Below are 13,463 nucleotides of genomic sequence, written 5' to 3'. Positions count from 1 at the left end.
TCAAAAATTATTTCAGAAATTAGACACTTAGAGGCACATTCTACAGCAAAACTATAGGTAGCTACTAAGAAGGATATAAATATGAAGTTATAGAAGGGTATATATAAACTATACATGTTTGTCAATAAAATCCACAAGTATTTAAAAGGTAACACTTTCCTCAAATAAAAGTCTTTTTCATTTTAACATTCCGAAGATTTCTGCGAAATCGCTAATGTAACTGTTTACAAGGTGGAGTTATTTCGGGCTGCGCCTTCTACGTCCTCGTAAAATATCCCAGGTAAAGTCATAAAACTCCAATATGAACTAAAGTGTCGGATAATACAGCAATTAAATTTTGGTTGTACCTAAAATGGCGTTTTAATATAACATTAACAATATATTAATACGCACATTGGAGGACTGATATTGCACATTGGAGGAAAACAACAAAAGCCGTTAAAACATAATATAATTATATATTTAAATAATGGTGATTGGTTCTATATATTACTTATTATGAATTAAGTTAGACGGGAAGATTTTGCGGCAAATGTGCGCCACTAGGGTGGAAACCGTTTTCGTCAGCCACATAGTTGACTCTGTAAGTGACGCCATCATCGCCGACATATTCGTAGAAGCCACTAGCTCTGATCGCGGGACCAGTCGGTGTGTTTTCGAGTTTTCCAGCTTCTTCGGCGTTGATTCTGTTCTCGGTTTGGTAGGAGTACCGGTAGCCGTCAATGTCGACGTCGCTACCTTGGCTCAGGATCCTGGCGTACCGCTCACTGTCTTGGCTTATCCTGGTATAAGGCTGGGCTGCTTGAGCGTAGTAAACGGGGGCAGCTGTAGCAGCGGGAATCACGGGGGCTACCGCCACTTGAGGACGGTAGTATCTAGTCAAAGGGGAAAAATTATGTAAATTATATATTATTATTTATTCTTCATTTATTTATCTTTTTTCCGGCAATCGAACACCACAGACTGATAGTAAAATGTACCATTTCTCAAATTTAAATAAATATTTATGATTTATTAAACTTGACAATGATGAAATACTTTTGCAAATGATACATCATGAGCAAACTCGTATCTGATCTGAAATGGAGAAGGCAATCTACTCCATTAGGCCATTGAGTAATCTAAGTCAATATTTATTTATTACTCTAACAGAAAAGCTAAAATAAAATATAATCTAGAAAATATGTTATTTAGAAAATACTGTTACGATGATGATAAATATTTCTTAAAATTGTATTTTAATTTATTTGTGAAGAAAAAATCATTTAGTCTATGGCCTGCCAAAATAACATGAATTCCTATTTATTAGCATACCGTGGCACAACCCTGGTCTGCTCGACCACGTATGGGTTGTACTGGCTATAGGCGACTCTGTTGTCTGCGACGTGGACATATCTTCCTTCTTGGGAAGGTCTGTAACGCCCATCGTCGCCGCCGTACACGCCTGGCCGGTACCGACCATCATCCTGCCCATTGGCCACCACACTGAACACCAGAACTGCCAACTGCATAAAACAATCACCAATTATACACTCATATGATCATCTTCCTTCCTTTATCAAACTACACAAAATATTTCACCAGTTACTCGACTTGATACTATCACAGTATCACTCTCTCTCTCATAGGAGCGGTTTCTTCGAATGTTGTAGCCCAAGATCCGCGTTCCACTTTTTCTTCTCCAATTCACACGGTCTTCGGGATCCTTAATCATCAGACCATTGACGCGCGTATCATCCTTGACGAAGCCAACACTTCTTGGAGTTGCCCCTTCTACCGGAACCAGGCAGAAGCGACATAGCCAGACACATGTACTTATTATCACTAACGACATCAAACTCCACTCAAATCTCCACTTACCGCGACAATTTTCATTTTTTCAAATCTCGTGTATACAATAAAAAAACGAATGATACACTTCTCCAGCGATCGATTCTTATATACAAACGTTAACCGGAATAGGAATAATTATTGCACAAAAATCTTCAGATAAACTCCAAAAAATGCTAATTTTATTTGTTAAATCGATATTTAGTGTAACTTATACGGCTTGGTAATAAATTAAAGCTTCACTAAATATCAGAAAATTAGATCATTCTACAACAAACAACACGTTTGGCATTGACATAATCTAAATGAGACAGATGTATCGATAAATAACTATAGCATTTGAATACAATTCAAATAAAACGCAAAGAATCAAATCTAAAACACAAGGCGCTTGTTGTGTCTATATAAGTCTGGGGTACATACATGTACGGATAGAATAACTTTCCAGCTAGTTTGTAAGTAGTCTTGTAGTACTTTTCCATATTAATACACCATTTCGTAGTACGTAATGCTAAATTTAATAAACAATAGGTATATAAATAGTTATTAAATACTTGTTGAGAAGTTATTAGTCTATCATTTATGTATTCTATTGCGAACTCACCCGTGTACTCCGGGCTTATGAATAAATGAATTAAAAAATATTTATTCGAATGACTAGGACTCAAATTAAGTTATACTAGCTGCGCTCCGGGGCTTCCCTACGTGGAACTTTCGGGATAAAAACTCGATGTATTACTCCAGGTTATATTCTACCAGTATACCAAATTTCATAACAATCCGTCCACTAGATTTTTTGTGAAGGAGTAACAAACAAACATACATACATACATCCTCAAAAACTTTTGCATTTATAATATTAGTACGATATGTAACTCAAAAATAATTTAAATAACACACTTAATGTGCGGAATATATGCTACCTAATATTTTCTAGTTTATTGAAATGTCTCTACTCTATAATTATTCCGTATAGTACGTATATTTGGTTATCCTTAAACTTTATTTTTACTTCGAAACATCGATCTATTTTGATTTCTTGATATTTCAAAAGATAAAAATGAAAAATTGCTTAACAAATTAATTTACATAAGACAAGATCTGAACAAAATTTAAATAATAACATTTTGCTCTACTTTGTACGGCTTCCTATTTACTCATTTTTATGGTTCCTTAATTGAATGATAAAAACGTAACTCTTAAAGTTTTGTCATGTCTTTCTGTTTGTCTGTCTAAGACTTGTAGAACTATACAGTAGAGGTATTCTGTGAACAAATTTACAATTTTATTTTCAAACATATTTACAATTTGAAAGTCTAATGTTGTCTAAAAAAACAAGACATGCAGCGTCTCTATTACGTTTTTGAAATATCATTGGGATTTTTTAGAAATACCATTTTTTCTATAGCAATAGTTTCTTATTAATATCCGTAATACTATATATATATATACTTGCGGAACTCTTCATGGGCAAAGCCGACTCACAATTGGGTTTTTTTTTATTGAGCGGTATTTTACTCGAACCGGTTCATTTAGATATTGTGTCCTCTTTAATATGTCCAAAAGCTGTTGATAAACGTATACAAAACTTTAAAAAAAATCAAAAGATAACAGAAATCTAAAATAATAGTTTCCACAGACAATAAAATTAAGTACCTAAAACCTCAGTATTTGTGGTAGTGCCCACCAGTGAATCAAGAGTTCTCATACTCAAATCATACTCATATTCAATGAGTTTCTATAAAAATATGATTATTTTAGGGTGAGTGGCACCAGACACCTTTGGCCTTTGTAGACTTTAACCTGCGCGCCCATAAAATTGGGACAAGACAGCGTACTTTGCGATTTTCTGCGCACCTTCAACATTTTAATTAATTACGTGATTTACTATTTTTTGTTTTCATGATAGTATACTTAGAAATGCTTTTTGACTCCAGAGTCGTGACGTCATAGGACATGACTGTTGTTCGGATAGTAAATTTTAAGAGGATGATAAATTTATTACAATTGTAATGAACATACCACATTTATTTATATAATTTAATTACAATAGTTATTTTACAGATAATCAGTCCAATAGTGTACACAAAATGTTAATTTATATTAGTTTTATTGGTTAGTAACTTCATCCACTACCCTCACGAACACTTCGTATTCTAACTTGAGGGTAGTCTTCATGTTAGCACTATTTGTGTTCCTGTCAAGAACTTTGGTCCCTTTAAAACTGTAGTAAGACCCTGAAGTTTTACCATCATCAGAAGCAGGCCGAGGTGGATATCTGTAAATAGTGTAACGTTAGTTAATGGCTCCTCTGTCTTCATAGAGGTAAAGTGGGGCGATGCGACCTGGCGTGAATATTTATAATGTATAGGAAGCCACTGCGTATCCTACTGTGTCATGTATTACGAGGCGAGTAATCCCAAGAATAGCATTCTCAAAGAGGATTAAATATAAAGATTGCTTGCAAAATTTATATTACGCTTCTCCCAGGCTTCGGGGTATCACAGCTGAGAAAACAATATACCTCGGAATTAATTAATGCCAAACATTACCAAACTCATTTTTCACCAATAGTAAGTACTTAAAAAACACATTAAAAATACTTACTGAGTTGTGAATTCCTCTTTCCCATTATCACTTTTGCTATTTAAATATCGGCATTTCATTACAGTCTCTTTGTCGCCGAACACTTTCGAATAATGGTTGGCACTTCCTTCTGATTCTTCTCCAAAAAGACTGTCCTGGGAGACATATTGATTTATCAAGGCCTTGATCACATTGTGGACGTACGGGAATCTTTCAGCATATACCTTGCGACCGATATATTCAATTTTACCTGGTTTTTCCGGCGCACTTTGTCCATTAATAACATCTTCGCCTGATCCTTCATCGTTACCAAAATCACCACTGTGCTTCCTATCGCCACCTCGCCAGAAACCACCATTAGGACCTTCTTGGTGAACATATGGATAATCTGGATACAATCCTTGGATATAAACATAAGTGTATTTTCCTTCATCTCCAGGAATATACTTTCCTTCATCTAGTGGTCGGTAGTACATTCCGTCATCGTATATATTGTATTTTTTAGGGTGATATTTCCCATCATCATATGCTGAAGCTGAACAATGAAGAATCAATAAAGAGATGACGCATACCTGTAATTCATAAAATTATCAATTTCAATATTTTAACTGTTACGAACTAGTTACTTATTTATTTCCGAAATCATTCTGTAAGTAGTATAAATAGACATCAAAAAAATTATTGACGTAGAACTCTTATGTTATTGCAATTCTTCAAAATGTGAACCCCTGGAGATAAAAAAAACAATTGAACAAAAATAGGATCGCGATCCGATCGGGCCAAGCGGGAACTAAAAGGTTAAGGGACTCGACTTTGCCAATATATTTATATTGAAAATGAAGAAAAACTTTAACTTCGCTTCAAATGAACAACATTGAAGAAAACCAAATGTCGCATAAATAATTTCAAACCTAATGTCAATAAATCAATATGTTGAAAGATGTACAAATAAAATAGACAAATGTACAATTAAATTCAGTTAACTGATTTTTTGAAAACCTTGAACCACAACCGATTAATACTTCTTTAGACGATTTAAAATCTTTTCAGATTGCCTTGTTATAGTACTATTGTCTATAAAAATAGATAATGATGCAAGAATAAAATTATTTTAACAGGTATACCTACACACCTAGAGGTATGAGAATATGTTGACGTCAATAGGTTAGGTAGGTGTGGTGGTCACTTAAGATAAAAGTATTAAAATTGCAAATTAACCATTTAAAAACTCTGAAACCATCTGGTTTGACATTTATTATATCAATATTAGCTTCAAATAATTTTTGGATAAAATAATGCACTTGCAAATCTGTAAATTTTTTTAAAATAAATAATAGCCACAAATTAATCAATACTTACAAAGCTTGTAATTTCCATAATTCGAACTCCGTTTATTGACATTTTAATCGATTCATAAACAGCGATGCACACGTCTGTAATTACAGTAATTTTAAATCTCATTTTAAACATTTTCAATATATCAACACTGCCTTAACTTAACCAAAATATCATATTTTTCATTGACATTTATTTAACATTTAAATGATGAATAAATTTTGACAAATCTTACCGAAAAGTGGAACAGACTCCTTAAATCAAGGTGTGGCGAGGTCAGGCAGAAGAATTTGCATAGTATAAATGTTTATATTATTTCCGCGGTTCGTGGCACTCGGGTGCAGGTTTATATTACACTCCCGAACGACCCTTGTGACTGGCTCTACACGTCCGACTTACGTGAGACTCGTAATTCTCAAAGAATGTAAGAGGATGCACTGCATACACCGATTTGCATAAAAATAAAATGAGCTTTAATGCAACAAAGTAGGCGCAACATTCCAAGCGCCATGCTTTATTAACATCTAAATCGGTGTGGTTATGACATTTGATATGAAGTGATGTCCTTATATGATAATTCCCAGAATGGACTAGGTACGACAATGTATATTAGAAATACGTTTTTCTAATATACATAACGTATTTCTAATATATGAAAAACGGATCAATCAGTCGCGGCCTGCTGCTCTATAGCGCTCTAATTCGGGACCGCTGTTTCGAATTAGAGCAAAATAGAGGCCTATCTGTAACACTATATTTCTTATATTTCCAGGAGCAAATGTGGATGTTATTATTGTGAATAGAGTAAGTAGTATTTTTAGTAAGATGTATAATTTTCTCAACTCAAATATACATTATAAGTAGGTACCTATTCCATACTCTGTAACATAGACTGTGATTAATTAAAATTTTAAGGTTTGTTTTTAGGCGGACTCCAGGTTTTGCAACTTTACAACCCCGAATGCAACCGAGAAAATGCAGAGATGAGAGAGACTCCGTGCCGGCTCTCCTCGTACACCTGCGCCAGAGAACTTAGCTCCAGATAGTCTTCTTCTCACAAGTGGAAGGTTGGCAATATACAAAAAGAGGTCCAAAAGGTAAATAATATATATAGGGACATTTTGAAACCTACACACCGAAGGACTGTTAAATTCATTGTCTTCTTCAATGCGTAAAGAAAAACTTCAAATTCGTCATAAAAATGATAGCAGATCGATTGGATTGTGTCTACATGAATCATGATCATTATTTTATTTTTTGATTTTATTTATTTTTTTATTAACACTTAGATATAAGTTTTCACTAAATAATTATTATTAGTATAATAATTAGTATAATTAATTTTACTATTATAAAATTTTTATTTTTGGAACTGCTGGCATGGGTGAATGTCAATGTTTGTATATACTACATATATATATGCGTATATATATATATATGCGATCCTGGAATAAAGTTGGTATGCAATCATACTTACTTATACATGTATAAAACCTCCATTCTACATACTATTTATTAATATCCTTAGTTGAGATATAAAATTTTATTTGAAATGACAGAATAATGCATATAATTATACATTATAGCTCAATTAAGAATACAGGTAATTATGTGTTTATTTTTATTTTATTAATTTGTGAACAGTATTTATGTATCATTTAACACCTTACCAACTCACCCTTGACACTGATTACGTTATAGTATTATTTTATTCAGGCCTACCTAGTACAAAAATATAAATATTGGAAACTTGTAGTTCGATTTATGCAAAATATTAAATTTAAAAACTAGGTGGCGGTAGGGCACGGCAGCGATGCCTGGAGAAGAGAATGAGCAAAAACGGAATATTTATCGTTAAAACGTCATTCGAGTTTTGTTTTGCATATAATTTGCTAACTTAGCAACCAACATAGTAAATAACCTTTGCTTCCTTTGCAAGCCAAGATTATTCACTATTCTATAGCTAAGTTATAGATTATTCACTATATATAGCTTAAAAGCTACAAATAAAGGAAATCTCTTTGGGAATCTTTTTTTTTAATTACTAAAGATAATTCTTCACAACACTTTATTTATTACATTAAACTAAGACAGATCAGGAGATTTTATTACAACAGACACTTAAAGTTAAAAGCAAGGTACTAGCGCGCGACTATCAGACTATTTGCTCAAGGCAAATGGGCACCAGTCGGGTGGAAACCATTCTCATCAGCAGTGTAATCTACTCTGTAGGTGACACCGTCCGGGGCCACGAACTCATAAAATCCAGTCACTCTCAAGGCACCGTTTTCGTTGTTTTGAATTTGGGCAATCTTTCCGGATTCCTCTGCAAGGATCTTGTTCTCTGTCTCGTAGAGGTAGTGGTAGCCATCAGGCTGGACGTCCTCCTCCAGACGGATGATGCCGTACTTGTAGTCATAGTTGCCGCCGGTGGGGGGGGCAGCGCCGACTCTAGCGGCGGCGCTGGCTACGGCAGGCTTGGGGGCGACAAAGGCGCCTCGGCTGGGGGCGACAAAGGCGCCTCGGCTGGCGGCGGCTGAGGTTACCACCACACCTGCTCCTGCGCCAGCGCTGGCACCGAAAGCACCACCGGCTTCACCAGCAGCACCACCAGCACCACCAGCAGCACCACCAGCAGCTCCACCAGCTCCGAAACTACCAGCACCACTGTAAAATATTACCACTCAGTAATCAACATCTTTACAAAATATATATTTAATGTTTATAGAAAACATACTTATATAAAACTTTCACACTGATTTATGATTCGCTCTCGTAGGAATTCGGTAGGGGTAAAAAATAATGACACGGGTGCTATCAGGCGACTTACATAAAATCTGATACCAGTGACACTAGATGAAAAAGAAAAATATTGTAATCGCAAATACTAACTTATATTTGTCGTTAACGTGTTTGTAGAAACCACCAGCACCTCCCGGGCCGCCGGCGTCGCTGGAGCCGGTGTAGTACCCCCCTCCTACACCGCGGTCGCCCCGATCACCGCTGTTGCAAAGATATGATCCATCAGATAAATTGCATACACAGAATAACTAGTACAATGAAGAAAGCTCCTCTCACCCAGCGCCGTAACTGAGCTAGAAAGAGCTATTTTAGTTTAAATAATGTTTATTCACTCATAACAAAACAATACAAGTTCGCTGGAGAAAAACATTCATTTTTTAAATTTGGGTTGTCCAAGTTCAGCTTAACATTTAGTTCGAGTGCGGTGACACGAAAAATAGTAGATTGGGTGAAATAAGCTAAGGACTACTTTGTATAATATGTAATGAGGATATATAAAAATAATTTCCCAAATCAGCCTGGTTGTTTCAGATTAGCCATTTCAAATAAGCACTTTTGTTTTATTATATTTGGACAAGCTATTGTAAATAATAGGCTAGCTCTCCTAACTGTGCATGTGGAGATAACATCAAAAATCATAAACCACCCCACACTTTCATATTTATAATATTATAAAATTAATCTAAAAGTGAGAGTGTATCGTTGGCTCATCAAACGTACATAATCTTAGTCTTTTATTTTTATAGAACTAATTATTACCATCACTCATACTAAAGATGATTCATAAAATTAAATTTTATTACAAAAACCAAATTAATGTCAGACAACAGATGATCTAATAAATCAACAAAACGGCTGTAAAAAACAACCTAAGACCAGTTGAGCAGTAAGAGTTAGTTGTGCCATTGAATTTATTTTTAATGCTAAATGTATCATCAAAAGCCGACGGAATAACTAGAAATGTAAATAAACGACTAATGATGACAGGTTAGGGTTCCGTGTCACGAAAAAGAAACTGAATACTTGAGATCAATTATGTTTAACTACGTCTTAGAAACTATTTTTAATTTTCAAGAGCGACACACTATTATTTGAGTGGCATATATAAAATAAAAATAAATTTAAAAAAATAAATTATTTTTTTATTTTTCATACTAAATAAATAAATATATTATTATATTAAGACAAATCACACCGATTGAGCTAGCCCCAAAGTAAGTTCGAGACTTGTGTTACGGGATACTAACTCAACGATACTATATTTTATAACAAATACATATATAGATAAACATCCAAGACCCGGGCCAATCAGAAAAAGATCATTTTCCATCATGACCCGACCGGGGATCGAACCCGGGACCTCTCGGTTCAGAGGCAAGCACTTTACCACTTCGCCACCGAGGTCGTCAAAATGTAAAAATATAGAAATGAATAGAAATATGTTTAAATGTAAAAATATAGAAATATTTAACAAAGTTATTGGAATAGAGTGTATACGTTTTATTCAGTTGCATTATGTAAGAATGTGGCCACAAACAATATAATCCCCAAGGAGGGTTGACGTAAGGCAGGCGGCTGGTTGAAAAATCACGACTGATTCATCAAAATCTAAAGGTTCTATTTTATGCTGAGATGAGAGACATTTAGCTCTAACTTTTATTTTCTAGGCTCATTACATGTTGTTCAGAATTGTCTCTGTAGTTACCAGCGTAGTAGTAGCTAGCTTCGTAGCGCCCTACATCGTAGCGATCTAGATCGTAGCATCCAGACCCCCAACTAGTTCTAACTTACTTGTATTTTCCAGAGTCATCCGGAACATATTGTCCAGAATTATCCCTATAGCGTCCGGCGTCGTAGCGGCCCGGGTCGTAGCGACCGGGGTCGTATCTACCTGATGCAGCGCTGGCAGTAGCGCTGTAATAAAACATTTTTTTTATTTTTATTATTTGGTGCCAACTTTCATAACATTTTAAATGTTTTCTGTTTCACTTTAATTTCAGATTCTTGTGATATTATATTTCTTTATAAGTTTTGCGAGCAAGTATCAGGTATCAAGCAAGTATAGAATCTCAGAAAAGTAAAACATCGTTTTTTATTTTTTCGGAAACATGTAATACTTATGTCCATTAAATTATTAACTTTAAAATTGTACAAAATACAATATCGCGAAAAATTAGATTAAATAGTCATAAGTAGATATATCAGATAAGATTTTAATTATCTAAATTACGTTTAGCTTATCACAGCCTTATCATAGCAGTCCTGATACCCAAGGAATGGCTCAATCGTCTAAACATTCACATTTGTTTAGACTTTTAACTTATTTTTAGATAAAAGGTACACTAAACCTTCTTTTTTACAGTTTTTCAATTATAACTTTTTCATTGTATATTTTTGACGATAAATTTAATAGCCACTTTTAATTTCACTTTTAATTTAAAGGCATATTTGTAGGCATTTCTTTCTTTTTGTGTTACCAGCAGCTGCTACATACTTGTTAAATTAATGTTACCTGAACTGTGGAGCTGCGACTGCCGCTCCCACGGCCAAACAGAAAACCTAGAATTAAAAACACATATTAACTCTTATAACAAATATTTAACTAGGAACCTAATCCAAAAGTTATCAAATTAGCGTCAAATTAATAACTGGTATTATCGGTAATAAATTCATATTTTACCATAATATACTAATAACACTATAAAGAATACATTATCACTTAATTCTGGTATTCCAATAGTAAAAATATTATTTCATATTTTCTTGAATCACTTGAAGCCGTTACGTATTTCCGTTGCGGGGAAACTTACCAAAAACTGTCGCATATTGTAGTGATCACGCGCGGTTAACTACCCGAGTGTGCTATTTAAAAAGTTCTATCTTATTTATACCTTATTATACTGATTTTATGAAGTGTATGGACGCGACTACTTTGGCTCGTTTGTAATGCAGAGTTTGACATTTATTAATGGGCCAAAGCTTCTCAATCTTCATTGTTAACGGATTTTGATAACAACAAATGATTTACCATAAAACAAAGTACCTACCTTAAGCACTGAAAAAAAAAGAATGTTTCGACACCATTATGACAGTATACCACGGCTTTGTTTTGTAGGAATATTGATATCCTAGTAATATTTTTTCAAATCGGACCAATAGTTATAGTTCATCTGGTTAGGGTAGATGAACAAACTCTTCGGTTTCGACAAACTTTTAAATTTCTCGTGAAAACTAATCTATTGTATCCATTTTAATGTAAACAATATCATTATTTTTGACATGACGATGGGATGGACCATATCATATTCGTCCAAACAAGCCCAAACTAATCAATAGTAATAACGACAACTGCGACTGCGATTTTTGGAAGTTGGCTGTATTTAGCTTCCAAATACGAAGGAGCACGATATTGCAATTTTGATACCCATTCTAACAATCAATGCGACCGACGACCGTGCGAACGACAATGCCACAGATCCTTTTAATAATTACTTAATTTAAAACATACCTACTTTTTAAATAGATAACATACTACATATATATATTTAATAAAATATTATCTAAGTTTATTAAATGTAGTGCCATACATTGTTAGTGATGTATTATAGAAATCAAACCTTGTCAAAATATGACATCATATTATCCTGTCATTACAAAGTTTGAGAAACTTTTTTATCAGCTAATTAATTACTTAGGATGGACCGATTCTTACTCAGTTTGTATAATAAATGAACCAACTTGCTTTTATACACTTATGAGCAAAAATTGGCGTTAAATAAAATACGCCTTCGATATACTTTCGATATTCACTAATTTATATATGTTTAAATTTTAGTTCAAGTTATCCTATTTTCTAATATCTATACGTCGTATTTTTTTCAAGAAAGAGTATAAGTAATCATTGAAACTAATCATATTCACGAAAATACACTTTTCTATTGGCAGTGAAAGTGGAAAATTTTTGATTATAGGATGACATATATTTTTTTTTATTTGTTTCTTTATAATTACTTTAAATTGTGTTTCTATAATTTTTTTAAATGTGGTAAATATACAAACAAAAAATATTAAAAATAAAAGTGCCAATGGTAACAAAAAATTAACCCATTAAGACATTGCCCATTGACATGACATGAACTTGCCGTACAGCATCACATGTTCATATTTTCACTCAATACACCAGTATGTTCCAGTTTATGGTTATTCATCATTCAGAGATAGGTACATAAAATCATTAATAATAAACGGGGTGATTAACTTTGCTCATATGTGTAGACATTTGATATATTTACAACAGTGGTGTTCAGCAGCACACCGGTCATAGTTTTCAAGGCCATGTCAATACTCCCCGGTTAAATAAATTTGGAAATTTTTAACGCCATCCGCTTAAAGCTATATAATTATTATAGTCCTGTCTCGACTGGATGATTAACATCTATATAATAAATATATAAATATATGGATATTATTTTCTCTTACATCCGTTTTGTTTAATTTTGATATGAATACAGGTTACCGAAAGACTTTTAGAAATACCTATAACACACGGTAATGATTGTCTTCTACTTGCGCGAAATCAGTAAAAATAATACAAAAGATGAAACATATGTAAGACTTTTAAAATTAATTGTAATAGAAAATAACTCAAAACTTAAACCAATAAACTATTGTGAACATTTATTTTGGAGAGGATGAAACGATTTGTAACTCATCTCTATTTTATTTGTAATTGACACTAAAATATTTAAATTTTGTTATACTAACTCCTCATAATTTCTGTATCGACTTTACATCATTACCCTGCTCTGTCCTAACAAATTTGATTTACTTACTATGAAATGTTTATTTTTACTCATTTTTAGCTAAAAACTATTCACAGTACTGTTTCACTTGAACGGGTATTACATTTA

At 33.6% G+C, this 13,463-nt stretch overlaps 3 protein-coding genes across 3 annotated transcripts; all 3 read right to left on the bottom strand.

The window, feature by feature from the left end:
* Positions 1-434: 434 nt before the first annotated feature.
* On the bottom strand, positions 435-1,981 carry LOC128670985 (flexible cuticle protein 12-like). Its single transcript, XM_053747043.1, has 3 exons — positions 1,861-1,981; positions 1,315-1,505; positions 435-875 (listed from the first exon to the last, which is right to left on the bottom strand). The coding sequence occupies exons 1-3, from the start codon at positions 1,873-1,875 to the stop codon at positions 509-511; spliced, it is 573 nt and encodes a 190-aa protein (XP_053603018.1). The 5' UTR covers positions 1,876-1,981; the 3' UTR covers positions 435-508.
* A 1,868-nt stretch (positions 1,982-3,849) lies between these two features.
* Positions 3,850-6,198, bottom strand: LOC128670676 (uncharacterized). Its single transcript, XM_053746530.2, has 4 exons — positions 5,987-6,198; positions 5,776-5,849; positions 4,438-4,988; positions 3,850-4,108 (listed from the first exon to the last, which is right to left on the bottom strand). The coding sequence occupies exons 2-4, from the start codon at positions 5,815-5,817 to the stop codon at positions 3,940-3,942; spliced, it is 762 nt and encodes a 253-aa protein (XP_053602505.1). The 5' UTR covers positions 5,818-5,849; positions 5,987-6,198; the 3' UTR covers positions 3,850-3,939.
* A 1,604-nt stretch (positions 6,199-7,802) lies between these two features.
* Positions 7,803-11,447, bottom strand: LOC128670977 (larval cuticle protein LCP-30-like). The gene is made up of 5 exons (XM_053747032.2): positions 11,364-11,447; positions 11,066-11,112; positions 10,345-10,467; positions 8,644-8,754; positions 7,803-8,418 (listed from the first exon to the last, which is right to left on the bottom strand). The coding sequence occupies exons 1-5, from the start codon at positions 11,376-11,378 to the stop codon at positions 7,920-7,922; spliced, it is 795 nt and encodes a 264-aa protein (XP_053603007.1). The 5' UTR covers positions 11,379-11,447; the 3' UTR covers positions 7,803-7,919.
* Between the last annotated feature and the right edge of the window lie 2,016 nt (positions 11,448-13,463).

This window comes from Plodia interpunctella, chromosome 6 (assembly GCF_027563975.2).
Source record: "Plodia interpunctella isolate USDA-ARS_2022_Savannah chromosome 6, ilPloInte3.2, whole genome shotgun sequence".
In the NCBI taxonomy this organism is placed as follows: domain Eukaryota; kingdom Metazoa; phylum Arthropoda; class Insecta; order Lepidoptera; family Pyralidae; genus Plodia; species Plodia interpunctella.
This window is presented reverse-complemented; position numbering and strand designations above follow the sequence as displayed.

What these genes read in the sequence shown, in the direction of transcription:
- LOC128670985 (XM_053747043.1), bottom strand. An exon ending in CAGACCAGGGTTGTGCCACG is followed by an intron (nt 876 to 1,314) that starts GTATGCTAATAA and finishes CCCTTTGACTAG; the next exon opens with ATACTACCGTCCTCAAGTGG.
- LOC128670676 (XM_053746530.2), bottom strand. Translation starts at nt 5,817, where the DNA reads ATGTCAATAAACGGAGTTCGAATTATGGAAATTACAAGCTTT. An exon ending in TTATGGAAATTACAAGCTTT is followed by an intron (nt 4,989 to 5,775) that starts GTAAGTATTGAT and finishes TATGAATTACAG; the next exon opens with GTATGCGTCATCTCTTTATT. An exon ending in AAAGAGGAATTCACAACTCA is followed by an intron (nt 4,109 to 4,437) that starts GTAAGTATTTTT and finishes CACTATTTACAG; the next exon opens with ATATCCACCTCGGCCTGCTT.
- LOC128670977 (XM_053747032.2), bottom strand. An exon ending in GATGACTCTGGAAAATACAA is followed by an intron (nt 8,755 to 10,344) that starts GTAAGTTAGAAC and finishes TCTTTGCAACAG; the next exon opens with CGGTGATCGGGGCGACCGCG. An exon ending in CACGTTAACGACAAATATAA is followed by an intron (nt 8,419 to 8,643) that starts GTTAGTATTTGC and finishes AATATTTTACAG; the next exon opens with TGGTGCTGGTAGTTTCGGAG.